This window comes from Callithrix jacchus, chromosome 9 (genome assembly GCF_049354715.1).
Source record: "Callithrix jacchus isolate 240 chromosome 9, calJac240_pri, whole genome shotgun sequence".
Taxonomy (NCBI): Eukaryota; Metazoa; Chordata; class Mammalia; order Primates; family Cebidae; genus Callithrix; species Callithrix jacchus.
In genome coordinates this window covers 8,364,757-8,389,095 of record NC_133510.1, presented here as the reverse complement: position 1 = coordinate 8,389,095, position 24,339 = coordinate 8,364,757, and the positions used below count along the sequence as shown (strand labels likewise).

The following is a 24,339-nucleotide window of genomic DNA, read 5'->3' as shown; positions in this document are numbered from 1 at the left end:
GGAAATGATACATGAGGGCAGAAAGGCATGTTGGGAACAGCTCACGGCAGGTCTTATGTGATATGCTAAGTGCAGGAGCTTCAACTTCATTCTGTAGGTGACGAGAACCACTGAAAAGTCTTAAGCAGAAGACAGAGAGAAAAATCGATTTTACCCACAAGTGTCTGAGGAAGTCCAAGATGAGATTTCCACAGGCATTGTGATGTGTGGTCTTAAGATTAGGAGAATTTTCATGTGAAAATATTATAAAAGAAATAATTAGCCAGAGTAATTAGGCAAGAGAAAGACATAAATGGCACCCAAATAATAAAAGAAGAAGTCAAACTATCTCTCCTTGTTGACAATATCATTGTATGCCTAGAAAGGTCGAAAGACTCTGCCAAAAAGCTACTAGAACTGATACATGATTTTAGTAAGGTATCAGGAAAAAAAATTAATGTGCAAAAATCAGTAGCATTTCTATATACCAATAATGTCCAGGCTGAGAGGGAAATCAAGAACACAATTCCATTTACAGTAGCCTCAAATAAATGAAATACCTAGGAATACAGATAACCAAGGAGATAAAATATTTCTTCAAGGAGAACTACAAAACACTTCTGAAAGAAATCAGAGGTGACACAAATGAAAAAACATTCCATGCTCATGGATAGGAAGAATCAATATCTTTAAAATGACCATACTGCCCAAAGCAATTTACAGATTCAATGTTATTCCTATAAAACTACCAATGTCATTCTTCACAGAATTAGAAAATGATTCTCAACCTTATAGGGAACCAAAAGAGTCTGATTAGTTAAAGCAATCTTAATCAAAAAGAACAAAGCCAAAGGGGTCACATTACCCACTTCAAACTATACTATAAGGCTATAGCAACCAAAACAGCATGGTACTGGTACAAAAACAAACACAGACCAATGGAACAGAATAGAGAACTCAGAAATCAAGCCATATACCTACAACCATTTGACATTTGACAAAGTTAACAAAACCAATCAATGAGGGAAAGGACTCTCTACTCAGTAAATGGTGCTGTGATAGCTGGCTAGCCATATGCGGAGAATGAGACTGGACCCTTATCTTTCACCATATAAAAAATTAACTCATGATGAATTAAAAATTTAAGATCTCAAATCATAAAAGTCCTAGAAGAAAACCTGGGAAATACTTTTTTTGGCATCAACCTTGACAAAGAATTTCTGGCAAAGTCCGTGAAAGCAATTGCAATAAAAACAAAAATTGTCAAGTGGGACCTCATTAAAGAGTTTCTGCAGAGCAAAAGGAACTGTTGATAAAACACACAGACAATCTACAGAATGGGAAAAAACATATGCAAACTATGCATCCAACAAAGGTCTAACATTCAGAATCCACAAGAAACCCAAACAAATCAAGAAGCAAAAACAAATAACCCCATTAGAAAATAAGCAAAGAACATGAACAGGTACTTCTCAAAACAAGACACAAGAGACGCCAACAAATATACAAAAAATGCTGGACATCGCTAATTATCAGGTAAATGCAAATCAAAGCCACAATGAGATACAATGTCACATAAGTCAGAATGGCCATTATTTAAAAAATCAAAAAGCAACAGACACTGATGAGAGTGTAAAGAAAAGGGAATACTTATATACTGTTTATGGGAATGTAACTTAGTTCAGCCACTGTGGAAAGCAACTCTAAGTGAGGGCATCTATACCTTTTAGCTCTACACTAAGGTCGAAGAGCACTCCAATTTCTAGGAGTACCGTTAGCTTTCCAAGCATAACATTTTTACTAATGTGGAGAGAGACCAGTTTGGAGATTTCTCAAAAAACTTAAAACAGAGCTCCCTATATACATATATTCTCCAAAGGAAAGTAGGTCAGTATACTAAAAAGACACATGCACATGTATGTTCATTGTTGTGCCATTCACATTAACAAAGGGATGGAGTCAATGTAGGTGCCCATCAATGGTGGGTTGGATAAAAATGTATGGTGCACATATACCATGATACACTATATGGTCATAATAAACAAGTAAAATTATGTTATTTGTAGCAACATGGATGAACCTAGAGACCATAATCGTAAGCAAAACAGTGCAGAAACAGAAATCCTGAGCACACATGGACATAAACATGGGAAACAGCAGATACTGTGGACTACCTGAGAGGTGAGCGAGGGAGTGGGGCATGGTTTGGAAAACTGCCTATTTAGTACTAGGCTCACTACCTGGGTGCAATATACTGATGTAACAAACCTGCACACGTACCCCCTATATCTAACATAAAAGTTGAAATTAAAAATAACTAAGTAAGTAAAATGTAGATTTCCCACTGTGTATTCCCAATGTGCCTATTGCAGTGTAATAGCGGGCCAATTTGTTCCCAATGATGTAAACATCTCCAGTGTGTTTTCCTCATCCCCATCCCCTCTAAGGGAACTCGCGAATGTGAACCATCCAGTTAGCATATTTGTTCGAAGGAAGAACGCAGGGAAATGAAGCCTCAGTCAGAACACACGCAGTTATTGTTTTATTCTTATTATTTTATGTTGTTTGCAGTGTCTTCCACAAAAGAAGAACTCCATCTGGCAGGGATGTGATGAGGGACTCACTGGGCCAGCAACCACCGAAGAATCTGGGCATTAGCACGAACTACTGGAACCTGAGTCGAAGACCTATTTGTGATTGCCCATTTCCTGCCCTCTAGTTGCTCGAGTGAAAATAAGAGAGGGAGAATCACTTAAACCCAGGAGGCGGAGGTTGCAGTGAGCCGAGGTTGCGCCATTGCACTCCAGCCTGGGCAACAATAGCAAAACTCTGTCTCAAAAAAAAAGGAAATAGACAGGGAAATATTAAATGATGGTGTATTGAGATGCAGACGTGGAAGATCTGGCCCTGACGGAGGATCAGAGAGCAGGCAGGTGAAAGCCCGGTTTTAAGACTCTTGTGCTAGGGACCACTTTAAGAGACAGGGTGGGAAAAGATGCATCAGTATGGGAATGTGGGCACTATTGGAGAGGGACACAGCTGTGGACCGGGAGGAGGGATAGGGAGATGAACACGCCTGAGAGAATTCTTCCAGGTGGCAAGGGTGGGGAAAGGGATGGGCAGATGCATTCAATCTGTCCAGTCTTTCTTAATTGACAGGTTCCACTCCCAGCTGAGGTGGTCGTGCTTGTCATCGTCGGTGAAGAAGGACTTGTTGTGGTACGTGCCTCGGGCCAGCATGCCCTTGGGAGCCTCCTCAACGGGAGTCAGGAACTCATACTCCTCCGGCCGAGGCCCATAGCTGCCAACCATAAACGTTGCTTTATCCACTAGGAAGCAAGGAGAGTACATCAGGTAAGAGCCCGATAGAGGAAAAACACACACTGCACACTGGAGAATCTGGAGTACAGCTTACAGTGATTAAAGCCAAGGGCAATAGTTTGCAAGCCTGAATAAACATCAGATTTACCTGAGGCCTATTTTTTTTTTTTTTTTTGAGACGGAGTTTGGCTGTTGTTACCCAGGCTAGAGTGCAATGGCGCAATCTCGGCTCACCGCAACCTCCGCCTTCTGGGTTCAAGAGATTCTCCTGCCTCAGCCTCGGGAGTGGCTGGGATTACAGGCGCCCGCCCCGACACCGGCTAATGTTTTGTATTTTAGTAGAGATGGGGTTTCACCATGTTGGCCAGGATGGTCTCAATCTCCTGACCTTGTGATCCGCCCGCCTCAGCCTCCCAAAGTGCTGGGACTACAGACGTGAGCCACCATGCCCGGCCCTGAGGCATCTTTTTTAAAGATTGGAGTGCCTTTTAATAATACAGTTTCCTTTGTCCTACTTCCAAAGGCTATGGTTCAGTAACCTGTGGGTCCCAAGAATCAGTGTTTTTAAAAAAACCATACAGTTGATTCTAATGCAAATTTGGAGAACCAGTGACCTAAATCAATGAGGATTATGCCTGCTTTTTTTTTTTTTTTTTCATGGAGATACACCAGACTACACCATTAAAAAAAAAACTCAAAGAAATTGAGACCTAAGTTCTGATCTCAGTTCTGCAATGGCCTAAGTCACATAATATTTTTGAGCCTCTGTTTCTTTGTGTATACAATGGACTTTAAGGATTGTCTATCTATGGACTATCATTCTATGAACATGTCAGTTGTGGGAGATAAAGCTACAAATGGTGATCAGAATTCATGGATAGAATAATTGGATGGAAAAAGAACAGCAATAAATTGCTTAAAAAAAAAGTGAAGAACTGGGGTAAATGGTGAAAACAGCCAGTCAAGTTTATTTATAGGTGGTTAACTGGAATATATATTAAGAATAGTTGGGCATTAAAAAGGATAAATAAAGGTAGGCAGATTGGTGGCACATAATTGGCTAAGTGTTGCTAATAAGTTTGAAAGAACAGCTGCAGACATGTCACTGTCCTTTTGTCTCAGTGAGGCGATACTGGCTTTATACCCAAAGGAAACTTTTTTTTTTTTGATTTTTTTTTTTTTTTTTTGAGACGGAGTTTTGCTCTTGTTACCCAGGCTGGAGTTCAATGGCGCGATCTCGGCTCACCGCAACCTCCGCCTCCTGGGTTCAGGCAATTCTCCCGTCTCAGCCTCCTGAGTAGCTGGGACTACAGGCACGCACCACCGTGCCCAGCTAATTTTTTGTATTTTTAGTAGAGACGGGGTTTCATCTTGTTGACGAGGATGGTCTCGATTTCTTGACCTCGTGATCCACCCGCCTCGGCCTCCCAAAGTGCTGGGACCACAGGCGTGAGCCACCGCGCCCGGCCTAAACTTTTTTTTATTTTTTTTCATGAGATTAGGTATTGGAAAGGCCAATCAATAGCCTTTCAGGTCAATGGTCTTCTCTGGGATTTGAGAAATTGACTGGTCCTCTGTCATACAAATTTGTCAGACAATTTCTCCCCCATCTTGCTTATTAATTTGGTGAAACTGACATATATGGTTTATTGTTTCCGGTCTCTGGAGAGGACAGACCCTCGGATAGAAAGGAACTGTAAAGTGCATTCATCACCTTCCTGCCTCTCATTTCTCTCTGCCCATATTAATGAAACAAAATTGAAGGTGGCTTTCCAAGGCATGTCAAGAAGAACTGCAGATTAAGTAACATTGTCATGTTATTTGTTTCAATTAGAGAGGTTTTATTCAATCCTAAAAAATATTTTTTCTATTTCTTTGTTAGGAAATTGAGCATTGCCTCCCCCTTCCCTCCAATGCCACCTCCACTTACTCCTGCCCCAAATACATATAATACCACTGGGCAAGCTTTTTCTTTTGGATTTCTCTCACACTTGGGTTTTGTACCTGTGAACTGCTTTTATTTATTTATTTTTTTTACTTTGTATTTATTTCCTTCAAACCTATCTTGGTTACTCTTCTCCCTTATGTGTGATAATGTTAAATCATAAAAGCTGATTGCTGAAGGTTAGCAGCTGATCCAGTTTAAACTAGGTCCCCTGAGCACTGGCCTTGCCAATGTCCAGATGGGAGGTGTATTCGCATCTTTTCCTAGCGTGCATCCACAGCTTTTACCGTATTCTCATCCGAGTCTACAGCTAAAAGTTGCTAATAACCAGAAGTTTAAGTATCAGTGAGAAGCAGTTTGGGACAGTGTGGGAATGTGGGTTCCCTTACCTTTCACCCCAGTCCTGTAGGTGTGCTGAACATATTTCAGGCCTGACACAATATCCCTGTTCACCTGCAGGTGGGAAGGAACCAAGCTATTCAGATTAAGAGGGTCTTTCATTTTGTCTCATCTTTCATGCTGATCCTGCCTAGCTGAATCTTCTCTGAAAATGAAAAAACTAAAGGTTTAGTTCAGAATACGTGTTTCTATAATTATTTAGAATGGCCAAGAGGCAAAGCTTAGAGAGAGGAGATCATAAAACGCAACATTGCCAAACTGGTTTAATTATTGAACATTTTTATTTTTTTTTTATTGTTTTGGGAGAGAGGAGTGGCTCATTAAAACGTCTCAATAGTCTTCATTGTATTCCTCTTTTCTCAATGATCCCAAGAACGGCCTTGAGCTCTCCCTCTCCAATACTACTGACCCGGAGACCATCTGTGTCTTAGTAAAAATTATTAAGCTACCAATGGAGCATATTATGTACATACCTACAAACCACAACCCCCGAGATGCTCCATCTACCATATGAAAAACAACAAGGAGGAAAGCTGTAATGGAAAATTCATGTCTAGAAGATGGCTGTGCCTGCAATGTAACTGAAATAATGAGTGAAATTCACTTGTATCTGGCAAGTATTTTGGATGTCTGTCATTTTCAGACGTTGTCTGAGATCTTGCTATTTTCCTAAGCCTTTCAAAGAAAATTCAGTAACGCAGAATGAAAAATATATAGACAGCCCAAGAACTTTGTTTTTCCATGATTCATTTTACCTAGGGCTGACCTGGGTTGTTTGTTAATTTTACACAGTGGTTATGTCTATACAAACGAAGTGGACAGTGCATCATTAGCTGGAGGGCTTGGGTATCTGTTCACCAGTGAAGAATTAAAGCATCTTCAAATAATTTTTCTTCAACAATAATTACCGCTGTCCTTTGGCGTTGGAACAATGGTTAAACCAATCAACCAGTGCTGTCTTTTGTTTTGTTGGCAGGGATGTGGCTGAGCAGTGAACACTGCCAGTTTAGATTCAAGGCTGTCACAGGGTAAATCTGTAGTATAAACCTATCAAAAGCTGGCAGAAAAAAAATTAGCCTCATCAAAGAGACTGTGATAAAATGAAGCCCAGACTGTCTAATAAGTCTGAGTCCCAGATGTAGCTCATAGGAATAGAAAAAATAAACACATCTTTCTAGATGTCCCCAAGCTTATCCCTTCGACTTAGTGCGAGAAAGACCTAAGAAGAAGAATGATAGTGCAGTAGCCATAAGGACTTCAAGACCAAGAGTCTACCATCTTATCAGTGCTCCACAGTGGGTCCGTTTAATATAACTACATTTGGGGTGGGTGAGACAAAACTATGAATATTCATAGAATCCCCTTCTTTTGCCTCTATCCCCATCCCTATTGTGTCTCCCACCCCAGGAGGAAGAAGCCTTGGTGTCATGAATACAAGTGAGAGCTGTGGAGGTCAGACACAACACATTTACGAGGGAGGCAGAAAATAAGTGGGGAGAACCTAAAAGAACAATCCTAGACCAGATTTTTAGAAAGTGCTAAGAAGTTTGGGAGGAGAAAAAGAACACTGGGTGCCACTAACAGACATCATGAAAGAGGACTTTGGCATTTGCTTCTAGTGTTACAAATGCAAACTTTCCTGGACACGTTTCAGGAGACTTCAGTAAAGATATAAGTTACTCTTCAAGGGTTTTCGACTTGATCTGGCGTTTTATATCATTGTAGTGCCACATTGGGACAAGCCACAGGATGGTTCAACTTTATGTAGGTTACTCAGAGAGCCATCAAACCTCTGAATTAGAGAGTACTCAAAAGCCCCTTTCTGTGGCCTCCACCTGCATCAGCCTAATGTGTAAACCTGACCACCCAGACCCACGTCACCACACTCCTCCTCCCCGTCCCCATCCAGAGGAGAAGTCCCTGTTCCAGAGTCTTCCTTCTCATCTTATTCACATCAAAATTTCCCTGTCACACTTCATTTCATTAAAACTGGCTTACCAAATGGAGAAAGTAATGCAATAGCATCAATGATTAAAAATGAAACTGATGTGCAACCCATTCCAGGCATATTTTGAAATAATGACTTACTAAACCCTCAGGTGCTTCAATAATAAATAATGTGACAGGAAACAAGTAAGTGAACCCTAGCTCAGTGTCCATTATAGAGCATGCATCAACAAATATTTCCAAGATGAAATTATTTTCAGGCATGTTTGTATGGGTAGGGAGGGATCACCCATTGACCCTGAATCACATCCTGTACCTTGGGGAAAGAAGGTCCCAGTGGGCAAATAGTGAGAGCAGGTGGAGTCTTCCTCGGTGGAGCCCAGGACCTGGAGAATGAGGCTAAGTGGGAATGAGAGGCCACCCAAACAAACAGAAACCACTAAGCGCAAACACTGCATTTCTAACTTACTTGTTTTCAAAGTCAAGGTTATTTTTGTAAGTTTGGCTACTCATTGGAATATATGGCTATTCCTTAGATGTCAGTTTATTTCTTATTTAGTTTCCTCTTTCCTGGTTACCTGTTCCACAATTATAACAGTAATTCCAGTTCTTTAGCAAAGATCACACTCCCTGGATTTATATAATCTTTGAGCAATTAGAGCTGAGGTCCTATCTGTCCCATTCTCTTTTCCTATTGGTTGATTCATTTGTTCATTCACTTTTCAATGTATATTCATGAACTATCTGCTATTTACAAAGTTTGTGTGAAATGTTGAAAAGGAGGGATGTACAGTCTCACCCCAGATTGAGGTGCTTATGTTGTATGAAGACGAAATGACACAGGGGCTGCAACACAAAGTAGTGTGCGTCGTGGATGTGGTGTGCGTGTTCAGAGCTCACAGACAGAGGGATCCCATTGGCTTAAGCGATAATGAAGAGTTTGAGAAGTCCTGGCTAGGAAAAGGCACGAAGCAAGTGTGGGTCTCCACAGGCAGCACTCAGGGCTGGGAAGGGGACGTTCCAGACCCACATGGGGGTGTCTGGGGAGAAGCAAACAAAAAGTATCTCAACGCGATTGTGCAAGAAATTGACTCACCGATTGAAGGAAGGATTTAACCTTTACAGAAACACACAGGGCAGGAACTTACTTTGAAGTGAATTTTAGCTCTGTATTCGGCGCCTTCCTTCAGCACAATGGTTTCTTTTTTGAGGGCTTCCAGATCTCCTGTAGAAGAAGATTTAGAAAGAGTTTATCTTCCTCAAAAGCAGACACACAAGTTAATGAATGACTTTTAAGCCCCAAAGAAATTTGTTTGGCCCACTAGGGCAACATGGTTTATAGGACCCTTAATTCACCGAGGATTTGACTTTAGTCCTTGCACGTGCGCACGTGCACACACACACACACACACACACACACTCACAGTTGTAATGCCTGAAATCTTACAGCTCTGTTAAGAAAAACATGAGAGTTTCCCTGCCCTCAAGTCTGACGACAACGCTAAAAATACACAAGGTATTAGTAGTATGTTGTGAACTACCAATGTGTTGTGAAGATAAATCTTTTTCTGGTCAATTTATTTTCTCATTGAAAGAAAATGATATGACATATATCTGCTCAAATGAAGAGGTCACTAAAGAACGGGGCCCCACCCCTCACATAAAAAAATATGAGAAGAACGTTATGTAAGAGTGTTAGCTATTTGTTTTTATAGATTTGGTGATATTTGTGGCATTTTCTAGCTTTTAAAATTCTACTTGTTTTTATTCCTTTTATCACTATAAGTAAACATTCACTTTTGTGTTTACTCTTGTATTTTCATTTGCAATTTCACACTGTTTTTCTCAAGGAATACCACTGAAGTCATAAAAACTTCAGGTGCCGTAAAACCAGGATCTGTCCCTAATTCCTGTTCCCTGATTAAGGAAGTAATCACTCTATTCTTTTCTCTGTGCATAGCAGCTTTTTCTGTGACAGAAAACCAAATTTGGTTTTCCTCCGCTTGGAAAAGGGACAGAGACGAAGTTTCCCTGCAATGCCACCAGGCCCTGCCGAACAGAACAGATCTCTTCAGCACCGTTCACACCTCTCTTGCAGACTGGCAACTGTATCTGGTACTATTAGGAAGACTCTGAGTTCTGGTGAGAGAGTGTGAGTTTCTCTCCTGGTGGGATTTGAACATATGGGGGTAGCTGAATTTATGTGTGTGCCTGCTCTAATGATTTCAGTTGAACAGGAAGTGTGTCTTCTCAGCCTCTGATTTCCTCCCTCTGACAAAATAAAGCCCATATAAGGCAAAGACTGGCTATGTCCTGTGAGAGGGGAACTAACCTGCTGCTAATTGAGCCTACTGTTCTAGACTTGTGCTTCGCTCTGTCTCAGAAGAGTCCACATTTTTAATTGGGTAACTTTTTTTTCACTAAGGACTTGCCTTTGATGCCCCCAATCTCCTGGCTCTGTGCTTCTCTTCTCATTCCTCTGAGATGCCCATTATTTCTACAATACCCCACTTCCCAGTCTCTCTCCATCTCCTCAAGCCTAAGTCTCAGGGAAAGGCTTGACCCCTAGTCACAATAACATGAAAGAAGATAACATCTTAATTAGTACGCCCTTTGTAGGGGATGTTGTTTATTTAACGAGAACCAGAGTCTCCAGCTAAAACAATTCAATCTGTAGCGGTGGAATTTCTAGCATAATTCAGGATTTCTTCTCACCTTCGGGTAAGTTTTGTAGCTGATAAAAGATGAATGCTTTGATGCTTAGACTGTATAAGCCTTACAACTTCAGAAGCAAGCACACAACTTGTTTCTTAGTATTTCCGTCAGCAGTCTTTATTGCATAAATAACAATTCTCTTACTATCATGCGGAGACGAAAATCTGTAAATATCTCAAATGTGTATGCCTGCACTCTCCTCAGTTAAACAGAGATAGAGGTTTGGCTTTTCATGAAACATGGTAAATACTGTGCACTCTAAGCAATGGCTTGTTAACTGGTCCCAGCATATATAACCTCTCTGATTCACCAGTTTTCTTTTGCTGGAACAGGAGACAGAGACCAAGTTTTCTTTGTGATATCTTAGGCTGCCTCTAAATAACACAGATGAGTCCACATACCAGTAAGGTCCATGGTGATTGGTGCTGGGGCACTCTCACAAACCAGGGTGAGCCGGGTGACAGTGACATTGGGGGCTGTCGGATCTGCAGGATCAAAAGGGAATGTAAGCACGAAGAACAGATGTGTGTGTAGTGGGTGTGTGCGTTTCAAGTGGGAGAGAGAGAGAGCATAAAAATAAAAGTGATCTCTCTATCTGTAGTAGAAACAGAAATGGATGTGGCAGGTTCACTCTGCTTGATCTTGATGCCCTTGTAAATTACAGCAATGTTATTTTGCTTCAGGCACTTGCACGTCCGTCCTAATTACTGATATTCAATGTTTCCTGAATGGCTATGGGTCAGGTACTCTGCTAATTGGGCACTGCCCACTTATATCTCTGGGCCATGTCTTGTTCTGCCACGGTGTATGTGGAAGAGATGAATGGTTAGGTAAGGACTGAGAAAGAACAAAAGAAGGAAGAGAGAAAATGGAGAGAGGGGAACACAATTCTAAGTGATAGTCTGGAATTCCTTCTAAATTTCCCCATGTGTTAATGTGTGCCTATCTCACTGCTGACTTGTATCTTCTCTTCTAAGATGACTTAATTATGCAGTTCAGCTGAAACGTCTTCTTCCTTCTCGGGGACCCTCCACCCACCCTCTTCTCTATACACACACACCTGTTACCACGGGGCCGTCTCCCAGCAGCGTTTTCTTGTACTTAGCTAGACTCTCATCATCTTTGTCCATCTCCTGCAGCTCTTTCAGGGACTTCTGTGGCGGAGGCTTGTAATTGAGCTTGCTGTCCAGGTCATCATCCTCCTCCTCCTCCACACGTGGCTCTGGGTCTTTTTCAGTCATTTTGATCTATTTCTGCAAGACAGAATGACAGCCTGTTAGTCAAAAGTCATGGATATAAAAGATGTTTCCTATTAGCAGCCTCCTTACCCTCATGGACTTCTATGATCATCAGTCTCTTTCCTGACTGTTTTCCCCCTAATTTAATCGCATTACATTTTATGAAATAATAATCTAACGTATTCTAGTCATTTCTCTGACCTGCCTGAATTTCTTTGTACCATTGCAGTATCTTCTATTCACTGAACAAACTGACAAGAAAGAAATCCCTCACATGTGAATAATGCACTACGCGTGAAGCAACATGGCACAAGGACTCCTGAACAAATGAAGCAAAAGTCCAGTTCAGAAAACTGTAGGCGTTATCACAGCCCTCCAAATCCGGCCAGCCTGGCTAGCATTAAAGCTTGCAGCATGCACAGTCCCAGCGATAATGGTGGAGAGAGGCAGGAGAGAGAGGGGAGGGGTGGAGCACCTGCCACAGAAATGATTGGCTTCTTCCCATTGATGGAATCTGTCTCGGAACTCCAGCAATGCCTCAAAGGTGACTCATGAGGAACTGTAGACCTTTATGATACTTGCCTTAGGTGCCTGCGTGGTTCACACCCAACACTGCTAATCACTCCTGGGGGTGGGTACTAGCTTCGCTGTTTTTCGTGAATTCCCTCCCAAAACACTTGCATAGTTTAGGCGCTTTATAAAATTTCCTTGATTGATATGTAAGGATTTGTATCTAAAGATGTTCTGTTCTTTTTATATGCCACTAAAATAACAAAGAACACTTCCTCCAGACAAAATTGTGAGTACAAATTTGCCATTTAGTACTTGTCCATTTATTTCCCTTTTCTGGATCCATTTCCTTTTCCATCTCTCCCACCTCCCATTCCCGGGTTTCCATTGACCTTATAAGGCCCCACCTGGGCATACCCTGGAGTCGTCCTTCATCTATCATTATCCACATTTACTTGTTGAGTGTTAAAACATTGAGGAGAAATCTAGGAAAGTCATTCACCTGTTAAGTGTTAATGACTGAACAGTACATTCAGAAATTATTTCTCTTAGAGGATGTATAGTCACAGCTTTTCAGAGCTGAAATGAACCACTGAGGTTCATATAATCCTTGAGGATACTGTGATTCAGAGTTAGGATAATTGTCCAGGTTCACATAGCTGGATGAGATGCAGTATAGTGACCAAGAGGAGGAGGTCACTCTGGCAAGAATTTCAGGCCCTGTGGCTGACACAGCCACAAGAGATGGCTGCCAGGGAGATATATGGCCAAGAGATCGTTTTCTGATTTCCCTTAATTCTGTTTTGAGGGTAACTCTTCCCTGCCTGTGGTTAAAGCCTTCATTGCTCCTAAGTGACACGACTATAAGACAATATCTGTGGCTCTGCAAATCTCAATAAAGTCCCTCAGGACTGAAGATATCCCTGGTCAAAATCAGTTGTGGTTTTGAGTTTCAATGTCGCTATTATGGGCAAGAGGAAGAAAAATAATTTGGAATGAAAGCCAAATGAAAGCAATTTTAATAGAATAAAAAAAATGAAAGAGAGAGAGAGACAAAGAAAAAATAATATCCTTTGGCTCATCAATTGTCGTCCATCTAAATAAGCAGCCAACCATTATGAGCGAGCCTTGACCAACTCTGAAAACAGCATTGCAAAGCCCAGGTTCACTTCCTGTCCAGGAAGAAAACATGTATGCCTGTTTCTATGGCAACTCTTGCTTCAGCTGAAGAACCAGCTGAAGAACTCAAAGCTGAAACTCTAGAGCACAGCAGAATAAACACAGTGACTAATACAGTTCGTATTCCAAATAACACTCAGGGAAAGCGAATGAACCGGTTGGAAAAAAATGACGGATGCAGCGTGTGGATGTTGTAGGTTGTGGATAGTTTAACGACAATCATTAAGGGGCAGATGAAGAGAAAGGCAGATGAGACACGGCCCTCCCCAGAACCCCGGTGACCCCAGGAGGGTGGGAGCCACATAGCAAATCTGCTGACCGAGCATCGGAACAACTATTTGTAGAGGAAGACATCCAGCCCCATGGGCAGGCCCTTCCGGACTATATCACTTGGTTCTAACAAGTCTCCTGATTGAATGAAACCTGGCCATCCAATGGTAACATTACATCCAGTCACTGGCTCAAGATGGTTTCAATAACCTCCATGAAATTGTAATTATGCAGCCTCAAATCTCAATGTGGAAAAGAGAGAGAGAAAAGGAGAGAGAGGGATTAGGTATCGGACAGGATTTGCCATCTTCTAACTGTGACCATTGGCACGTCCATTTATCTATCATCTAGGTCTTGATCTTCTCATTAGCAAAGCTGAGGTTTATGTCAGTTCTATATTTTCTCAATTCATTGCAAACAGATATAACAGTTGTTTCATAAAAATGAGACATAAGTTTATCTAAAGACATAAAGAGTGAAGGATATTGTGGGATTTCTGTATAAAATGTTGTTGCAGTCCGAAGGGGGAAATTCGGGGCTGCATTAAAATCATTTGGTCTAATTACAGCATAAGAAAAAGAGATATGAGGCCAGGTGATCCCAAACAAGCCCATTCTAGAAAACTGATTAGAAAAAGTAATAATACGGCAAATGAAGGGCTGGAACAGCAGTTCTCAGAGAAAGCCTTTTAAAGCAAAATTAGGGTCATGACTCTGGTGAGCACCCACTGTTTATACGGTACTGTACTTTAACCATACTGATGTTTCAGTTACTCTTCAGAGTAGAGATGAGGCTGGAAGTTGGGCAATCTAACCATACTGAAAAGGACCATCCGGTTTGGTTGATTTCTTGTTCTTTTTGGAGATTATAGGTCTCTTTTTAAAAAATCTGATAAACATCATGGTAATTATCTCAAGGAAAAAAATAGATAAACCCATGACATTGTGCATATGATCCAGGGGCTTGTGGACCCCTGAAGTCCGTTATAGACTTATTGGGGTTCAAGATCTCCAGATTAGAAATATGACCTCAAAACTGTGGAAGCATGAAGCAGAGAGTGGAGCAGAAAGTGGAGTGTTACAGAAGAAGCTTGCTTTTCTTTTCTTTTTCTAATTTCTCTTTTCTTTCTTTCTTTCTCTCTTTCTTCCCCTTCCTTTCTTTCCCTCCCTCCCTCCCTCTCTCCCTCCTTCTTTCCCTCTGTCCTTCACTCCTCTCTCTCTCTCCCTCCCTCTTGCTTTCTTTCCTTTTTTTTTTTTTTGACATGGTTTCATTCTGTCACACATATCTCCACCTCCTGGACTACAATCTCCACCTCTTGGACTCAGGCAATTCTCCTGCCTCAGCCTCCCGAGTAGCTGGGACTACAGGTGGGCACCACCTGCCTGGCTATTTTTTTGTAGTTTTGGTAGAGATGGGGTTTTCCCATGTTCCCCAAGTTGGTTTTGAACTCCTGAGGTCAAGAGATCCACCTGCCATGGCCTCCCAAAGTGCTGGGATTACAAGGTATGAGCCACTGTGCCCAGCCAGAAGCTTACTTTTTCCTGGGGCTCGGCCAGATCATTGACACCACTTAGTCTCAAGCCAAGGGGCATGTCCACCTACCCAAAATGTTGAATATGTTGAAGCAGAAGATATCAGGTGACACCTGCGTCTGAGGATGCAGGACCCCAAAGCCTGGCAGAGGAGCCCAGATGCACGTGAGTGCAGGAAGTAGCCTTTAGAGCACATCATCTCTAGATGATCACTTTTCTAAGGCCTTTGCATATTTCTTCTGACCTGCAGTCATGTGTCAGCTAAGTTACCAGACATTCAGTTACTTTATTTCACCTGTGAATATGAGATAATATCTGTCTCCGTTTTATTATTTAAAATGTATGTGAATCCCCATGCTAAATGAATAGACATTAGCTGATCTTGGCACAAAAACAAAAAGTAAGGTAACTATGTGAGAAGATGAATATGTTAATTTGCTTCCCTCTAGTAACATGTTTATTACCAATGTGTATCCCAAAACATTATGTTATATGCCTTAAATATATGCAATAAAATGCATCTTTAAAAGGAAATTTAAAAATTAAAATGTATGCAAATCCCCCAAAATGCTGCATTTTTTATTTTATTTTATTTATTTTTCTCCCGGACATAAAATTATTTTTCTTTCATCCAACAGGTCTTTGCATAATAAAGTGTACCCTAATAAAAACAGCAAATCGTTACCGAACACTTACGAGCCCAAAACTCAGCTATTATGGGAGAAGTGCTTTGCATGCATTATTTCATTCAGTCATAGCAACATTGTGAGGTAGGCACAATTAGGTACATTTTACAAATGCAGAAACTGAGACAAAGAAGAAAATATTGAATATTTCAACTACACAAGCATTTAAAATCTCTATTAGTAGTATCACCTTATAGATAGTGAAATGAGTAATGGTCTGGATTCTAAAAAGGAGCATTTGCAACGCATATATTAACAAGAGATTAGTATCTGGAATACATAAATACCTCCTATGAATCAATTTTTAAAAAATATTTATTGTATGTATTTAGGGTGTAGAATATAACGTGTGGGATACAGAGATAGTGAAAAGGTTACCATCATCAAGCAAATATCCATCATCTCACCGACTTTTGTGTGTGTGGCAAGAGCAGCTATGATCTCCTCTTTAGCAAAAACTCAAGTACTGTGCAATATTATTAGCAATGTGCTGCATTTTTGATGTTATATCTGGTAACCTCAGTTTCTCCTGAAGCCCCAGCCATAAATGGCATATATAGTTTGGCAGTGATTTCTCAAACTATATATGTGCATATTTAACCACAGACACCAATTTTCTCTTTTTGTTCTCCCATTTTACGGATGTGTGCTGAAATGAGAATAGGAATTTTATGAAAATTCTAGACTCTTTTCCAATCCCATTATCTAAAGGACAACTGATTTTCTTATTGCTAATATTGATATTATCGATAAAATTGTAACAGTTATCACATGCAGTGCTAAGTGCTTTCTCATTTAGTTCTCACAACAACTTTATCAGATCGTCATTCTCTTTTCCAGACCAGGAAACCACAGTTCAGGTTAGTAACTTCCCTAAGAAGACAGACCGCGGGAGAGGCAGAATTAACATCTGAGTCCAGGGTGTCTGACTTTTAGGCAGTATGCTTTATTGCTGTAGTTGTCTTTGAGAAGTTATAATTAAATTAGAGTTTGTTAGTCACCTTGGGAATCTACCTGGAGGGGCACAAGCAGAGGTAGATGCTTCTTTGCACGCTCTGCAGAGGCGGCTTTCACAAAGCAGGGAAGTGACAGATAACGATGGTTCAGGGCAACTCGGTTCCTGTGTTACCTCATGCAAGTTGCTTAACCTCTCTGGGCCCCAGTTTCATTTTCTGCAAAATGAGGTCCTGGCATGAGAGGATTCTGAGGTCTCTGCTTAATTTAATGACTCGAATGCTCTCTAATTTAAAGAAGCTTGTGAAATGAGAAGAGGAAAAAGGAAGTCGGGCAGTTGGGGAGGACTCAGCCCATCAGCACAGAATCTTCGGGATGGGCTTTCCTCACCTTCCTCAACTGCTCATCCACATCCCACAAAGAGCAGAGTTGGCTTTTGTCTGTTTTTGACTTTGGTCCTTTGCACAGGAATGAAATGGAGAATTAACAATTCTATGTTTAACCAGGCTAACGTGGAACCCATTTGTTAGACCCCAAAGCACATACCATTTTCTCCCACATGTTGGTACTCCAACTTTCTCTATTTTCTGTTTCACAGATGCCCACACAGATTAACTTTCAGAGTGGAGCCCTCACATCCCCATGTTTGCTATTCAGCAAAGCATTGCCAAGCATTAGATGTGCTGAGATGGGGACTTAATCTTCTCAGGCTCAATTAAAATGTCAAATTCAATTAGGATGGTTACTCACAGCATGCATATGACACAGCAGAAATCAGTATTTTGCTTGCAAGTTCAGTGACATTTCCAAGACGTTGAAAGTGAATTACACTTAGAAATTTACACCCATCTCAGGATAGAGGATCATCTGTTTCATTAAAGCAGCTCTAAATGAATTGAGGACAAGGAAAGGTAGAACTCCTGAGTTTAAGCTCAGGAATTAAACTCAGGAGTTGAAACAGACTTTAAATTTACATAGGCACTTCTCTGATAGAAATCCCCTGCTTCTGGTACTTCCACATTTCTCTCTCTCCTCTTTCTCTCTCTCCCTTACCCCACTTCCTTTTCTCTTTCACCTCTATCTCTTCTACCTAATACACTAATACCCATGGCCTGTGTGTCTAGATGCTTAATTCAGCACAATTTTGCAGATCCAGCTTCGGGACATGAAACAGATTACCTGGGTTAATTCAGAGAAAGGTGTCTTTCATGTCTCACAGAACACAGATTTTGAGTTAGATGGACCAGGGATTCAAAACCAGGCTCTGCAAAATTACAGGATGCAGACAAGTTACTAATTTCACTGAGCCTCAGTTTTACCACCAGTAAAACGGGGATATTGATCCTTCTTTATGGAATTGAAAGACTGGAGAAAACATATGAAAGTTCTAGGACTATACTGGCTAAGAATAGACGTTCAATGAATATTTGTTCCCTTCCTTTTCTTCCTTCCCTGCCCTGATGTGGTCTGTTTCGTTGCAAAGCTTCAGTGAAGCTAGGTAACTGCTTCCACACCGAATGCTTTCCCCTGGATGAGAGCTATGTCCCAACTCCTACCTCCTTAAAAATAGATTTTTGTCTTTCAGCACAAAACAGACAAGAAGTTCTGTGGAATTGCAAGGATTGTGTAAAAACTGAATCAACCTTGAAATAAGACTGTAACTATTGTATTTCTTTTCAAAACTTCCATGTAAACAATTTAATTTTAGATTTTATTTATCGTCGCTCTCGTAATTGAAACCAGAGGTTACTCTGTGAATGATGAGAAATGTCAGTGAGCACAGGCACAGCTAATGAAGAGAATTCCCTCTGGCTCTGGAGCAAAATACCATGGACGCTTAACTCATGTCCCCAAGCTGGATCTGCAAAATGTGCTGAAGTATGCATCTAGACCCAGAGCCATGGGTATTGGTGTATCAGGTAGAAAACATAGAGATGGCGGGGGAGAGAGAGAAGAAAGTGGGGGAAGAGAGAGAAAGAGAGAGAGAGAGAGAGAGAGAGAGAGAGAGAGAGAGAGAGAGAGAGAGAGAGAGAGGGGGGAGAAGAGGGGGAAGGGAGAAAGAGAGAGAAACGTGAAGTACCAGAAGTGGGGGATTTCTATCAGAGAAGTTCCTATGTAAGCATCAGCATTCTCTGTAACTCCTGTTATCTCCACTTTCCCTGATGACTAGGGTATGTCTGACTTTCCCTATATCAGGCTGTGAGTCTAGCTTGGGTCTGGAGACTTGGGCCATCTCTAAAAGACTGGTGACATTTCAGAGCTAGTGAAGGATTTGAAGGTGCTGTGCTGGTTGCCTGGCAATTTGGCGTAGTGGGGGACTGCAAGTTTGTCTCTCAGGACACCAGATGCCTTCTTGGTTCTGGATTACACCCTCTCCCCACCGCCCCTGTCCCTGGTGACATGGAGGAATCCATACTCCCTGCTTTCCTCATGGTTATTCCTCATGTTTTGGATCTGTGCAGTGCTGCTTTCTACCACCGCAGCCCCCCGAAGGACTATGAAAACTTCAACACTGGACGAGAACAACCAAAGACAAGATCATTTTGTAAGAGACAAAAAACATTGTAATCAATCCAGGTAAAGGCACGAATCACTAAAAACGTAATTCCTTATCATTTCTCTTTGTGAGAGAAACAACTTAGTATTTCTTGCCTGTGCATTCATGGCATATTTTTCTAACCCACATTCGTATGCACCAAGAGAAAGAACGCAAGAGATCCAGTGAGCTTTTCTGAATGTCCAGTCTGTGAAGTCATGCCACCAGATTCCTTCAGGAATATAAATAATCCTTAAAGAAAACTGAGCACTAAGGAAGTCATTGCCTTCAGTATCTCAAAATATTCACAAAAGTTTTAAATTAGCATTAAAAGTTAGACAGAAGTGAGAGAGAATTTTTTAATGACCATTTGTGCTAAGACTGTCAGGTTCTTTAAGAAAACCCAAGTGAATTCTTACCAGAGGTGAAATTTACTCTCTGGCTGAGGACACCAGAGAATAACACATCACAGGGTGATTGGGGATGGGCTTATCGCACAGATAAATGTTGCTGATGTTTCAGGGGCAATATGAGACTCATCTCTGGGCATGCCAGTGTAGACTCAAATACAGGATCCTGGGCAACACTAATATAAACTAGAAATAAGGACTCTCAAAATGTGGAACTGGAGACAATTTCTTCCACGTGATTCTTTCTAAAGAATGTGAGAAGATCACCTGAGCTTCGGGAGGCCGAGGCTGCAATGAGCTGTGTTCATGCCCATGCTCTTCAGCTTGGGAGACAGAGTAAGACCTGTCTCAAAAAGATAATAATAGGACATGCGTGGTGGCTCATACCTTTAATCCCAGAACTTTGGGAGGCCAAGGCAGGTGGATTGCTTAAGCCCAGGAGTTTGAGGCCAGCCTTGGCAACATGGAGAAACCTTGTCTCTACTGAAGACAGTAAAGTTAACCGCCGTGGTGGTGCGCGCCTATAGTCCCAGCTACTTGTGAGGCTGAGGCGGGGGGATCACCTAAGCCTCCTGAGTGGCTGGGACTGCACCACCACGCCTTACGAACTGCACTCCAAGGTGCAATTTGGACGCATTGTGGCTATGGATCCTCTTTGTATCAGTATGTTATTTTAGTCAAATCATTGAACACTTTCGCATTCTTCTTAGGAACAAATCTGAAAGTTTCTATCACCAGGCCTGACAAAAAGTCCCTCAACAATTGTTGGTTCTCTTTTTTCTGTCTGCATAATTTTGACTCCCCAGGGCTTCTCTTTTCCTGCTGGCTGACGTTTGTCATATACTGTGCTCTCCCAAATGAGTTCAGACCCACGTCTTTCCCTCAGAATGACTCTGTTGTGCTGAGCGTCTACTGGAAACAGAACCTTGATGTTCAGAGCCTACTTCCCTAGGGACAAATTCGTGTTCTCCAAAACAAGGAAGGACCAAATTCCAGTCAAGGCCTGAAAACCGCTCGCCTGTTTCTGTTCAGTGACAGCATGGTTTGTACTCATGTTTCGCATCTGTGAAGCACGGATGGAGAAAGAACTGTTCTCATTTCACACATCTCACAAAACAGTAAGATGCTCTTGTTACTAAGTGAAGCACGGATGGAGAAAGAACTGTTCTCATTTCACACATCTCACAAAACAGTAAGATGCTCTTGTTACTAAGTGAAGCACGGATGGAGAAAGAACTGTTCTCTTGGAATTTCACACATCTCACAAAACAGTAAGATGCTCTTGTTACTAAGTGAAGCACGGATGGAGAAAGAACTGTTCTCATTTCACACATCTCACAAAACAGTAAGATGCTCTTGTTACTAAGTGAAGCACGGATGGAGAAAGAACTGTTCTCATTTCACACATCTCACAAAACAGTAAGATGCTCTTGTTACTAAGTGAAGCACGGATGGAGAAAGAACTGTTCTCTTGGAATTTCACACATCTCACAAAACAGTAAGATGCTCTTGTTACTAAGCTTGTGCTATTTTTGCTTTGAGAAGGAATATAGTCTCATAAATTAAAAACACTCAAAGCCAATAGCAAGATTCACGATGCCTGCTAGCGACCAGACCTCTGCCCCCCGCCTCCCCCGGCCAAGAGGCCGACATGACCCTCTTGATCTCCTGTGGTGACCATCCCTGCAGTGAGGAATGCCAGGCCAACCCTGACTCCACTGGCTCTTGGTCTTCATGTGAAGGGGTGACCATGAGCCCTCTGGGCGAGAGCACTCTGCCTTTGCCCACGCTGAATGAAGCTGCCCAGAGCTTATCAAAGTTCCCATAGGTCTAGAGTTAAATTACGGATTATGTTTATGAAACACGCTGGCCAGGAATTCTTCCAAAAGGGAAGAAAGTATTTCAGGTCATACCTAAAGCACTTCCCCTAATGGTGGCCGAAATTCAGACCTTGACATTCGGGAGGCCCACTGATCAGATGTCGTAGCTGGGCCTGCTTGAATCATTCTAAAACCTGCCTCGTAATATGGTATTCAGCGTTTTCCATGTTTGCTTTTAGTTATCTCACATGTAAAATGCCATTATTATTATTAACAACAACAACAACAAGCTTTTTGCCTATCCGACTGCAAGATTTTAATGCAGTTTTTGTCAGTGGTGGGAATTCTGTCACAGTCTGACTCATGAGTACACAGCAATGTGCTACATCGTACTTCCTCTTTGAGGGCTAAACTCCCTCCACGCTCAGGGAGGATTTCATTATGCATTTCTCTTCTATCACCAGAAAATTCTTTAGTGGAAGACAGTTTAATATGTGACAGCTTCGAACCATTTTTTTTTCTCTCTTTCAACCAGCCTTTTACATTGTCTGCTTGAAAACAGGAAACCACACATCTCCACCCCAGCACAACACACCATCCACCAGCACAGTCCGTATCAGTTTGGATCTACAGTCTTTTTCTTCTGAGCGTGGCCAGGTGCCTGCTCCTACCATGCGGGAAACCCCTCCAGGCACTCCCGGTGCGTGTTCTCAGAGCGCTTCTCCAGAACATTCAGGATTGCACCTCCTGGGCTGCAGGCACCCTCCACCCTCCCTCCTTAAGCCTCCGCCCCTGAGCCACTGCCACCCTTCCCTGCTCGAACTTCCCCTTCTCTGCAGTCTCCTTAGCAATTTGCTATCATAAAGTTTGTTTTAAAGGAAAACTGCCCCTCTACAAAACCAAATAAACTGTAGAGGGTCTTAGCCCCTTGAGAGGTTTCCAACTTAGCTCTGTGCCCACCTGAAGCTCCCCCCAGCCCGAGGTATTGGAACTTACATTCAGTGCTTCGCGTCTCTGTCCCGGGCGCCTCTGTCTCTCAACTCTGACTTCTGAGTACTGGCAGTTAGAACAGGAAGGAAGTTAGTGAGAAAAAAAAAAATTGTTTTAAACCTACTTGAAGAGGAAACCCTGGGCTGTCTCAAATCCTGTTCCTTTGCACAGCCTGTCTCTTCATCAGCCAACTTTAGCAGGATTCTTGTCAATTAATGGCACATGTGCGAGCATGACAGCCTGTGTGACGTGGAGATGCATGAATGTGCACGCAGGAGTATAGAGCCTATAGCTATGGGTATTATGAGTAATTGTGAGGCTATGTCTGATGCTCAGGTCATTTTAGTGCTAAGGCTACGGAGGCAAGGAGCCTGAAACCAGCAGCGATACGTTCACATCGGCTCTGCTTTGTACCACTCGCTTCTGTTCCCACTGGGTCCCCGCCAGGTTCGTTATCAGCCAGATATGTTGAAAGTTTGCTGGCAGTGAATGTAGAGCGCTAAGAAACTATGATTGTTAACTGCATATACTTGGTCCTAAATTTAAAAATGTGTCCCTAAACAGATTTTTGGAGTTTTGTTGGTTATAATTTCAAGATGTAGCTTTGTATTGCACTCCAAACAATCAAATGTTGTTTGTAATAGTTTTTGCTGGTTTTTCTTCCAACGAAACAAGCAAGCAAAAGGACTGCCTTTGGTTAAACCCAGGAATGAAATTACAAAAGGAAGTAAAACTTCATTAATTCATAGTCTTCTAACTCAGAATTTGTGACAATTTAACAAGTGCCAAAATAGACTTTGTGCCATATTTGAGGAAATGGTTTATGAAGTAATTTAAATGGGAACAAGTTTCGGAGGCCATGTTTAAACCATCTGAGGAACAGTTGTGAAGCAGCCAAGTCACGTTTATGCTGTATATTCCTGTAGTTGTTACCAATAATAAATGATTATTTAGGTTAATATTTCAATATTCAGTATTTACGCTACATCAATATATTTAGAACTGACTACTCAAGCACATGTATTTGGAGAAACTGACATTTATTTTATTTTCACTTAAATGTATCTTCTTTATTTCCCGTTGGAAACTGATACAGGGTTTGTCTTCTTCTTAGACTCAATGAAATCAAAATAATCAAGGGAGGGGTGGTCATTTCATGTGAGAAAAGAGATTAGCCTAGAAAAATATGAAAAGGAAAATAATATATAATTAAAATGAGTAAAAATGCTAAAAGCCTAATACCACTTTATTCTGTAATATAAAAAAATATAGACAGAATATAGCCCTTGAAACAACATCTATAACTTATTATAAAGAAAGCAAACACTGACTTACATAGAAGGCAGTAGGTTTTACAGCTCTGCACCCTCAAGAGGGGACACATTTACTCGTTCCATAACATTTACCGAGTGCCTCTGTTCTTCCAGGTGCCGTTCTAGTTCCTCTGTGCGGTCACAGACTGCAGGCGACATCCCTGCTGCCCTGTGGAACTTACGTTCTACCGAGGAGATGATGAAAATAACATAGGTAGAGTGCAAGAAATCTGTAAAAATCAAAAATGGTAAATTCATTGTCTATATCCCACCACTCATTTCTCATGCTATTAGGGAACAGCTCACTAGGCAAACCTCACTCTTCCCCACACCCCCAGCCCAAGGTATATTAGAAGGTATGGAAGCATCCCTCTTCAGAAAAATTTGTAAAATCAATATGTATTTTACAGATTTGCCTTATAGATCAGTGCATTTATTGGGGAATGAGAGAGCATTTATAATTTTAGAAAGTTCTAAAAGGAGTCCAGTTATCAAAAATATTTAATAATTCCTGGTCATATGCAATGACCCATGAAAAGGTACAGAAATAAACAAGACACAGTCCTAGACCTCAAGTAGCTGAAAGATGTAATGG

At 41.5% G+C, this 24,339-nt stretch overlaps 1 protein-coding gene across 1 annotated transcript; it reads right to left on the bottom strand.

Annotated features, from left to right (window-relative positions):
- Positions 1 to 2,498: 2,498 nt before the first annotated feature.
- On the bottom strand, positions 2,499 to 22,502 carry ARHGDIB (Rho GDP dissociation inhibitor beta). Its single transcript, XM_002752108.6, has 6 exons — positions 22,438 to 22,502; positions 11,367 to 11,559; positions 10,708 to 10,791; positions 8,740 to 8,816; positions 5,635 to 5,698; positions 2,499 to 3,308 (listed from the first exon to the last, which is right to left on the bottom strand). Exons 2-6 carry the CDS (start codon positions 11,545 to 11,547, stop codon positions 3,109 to 3,111), a joined length of 606 nt encoding a protein of 201 aa, XP_002752154.1. The 5' UTR covers positions 11,548 to 11,559; positions 22,438 to 22,502; the 3' UTR covers positions 2,499 to 3,108.
- Between the last annotated feature and the right edge of the window lie 1,837 nt (positions 22,503 to 24,339).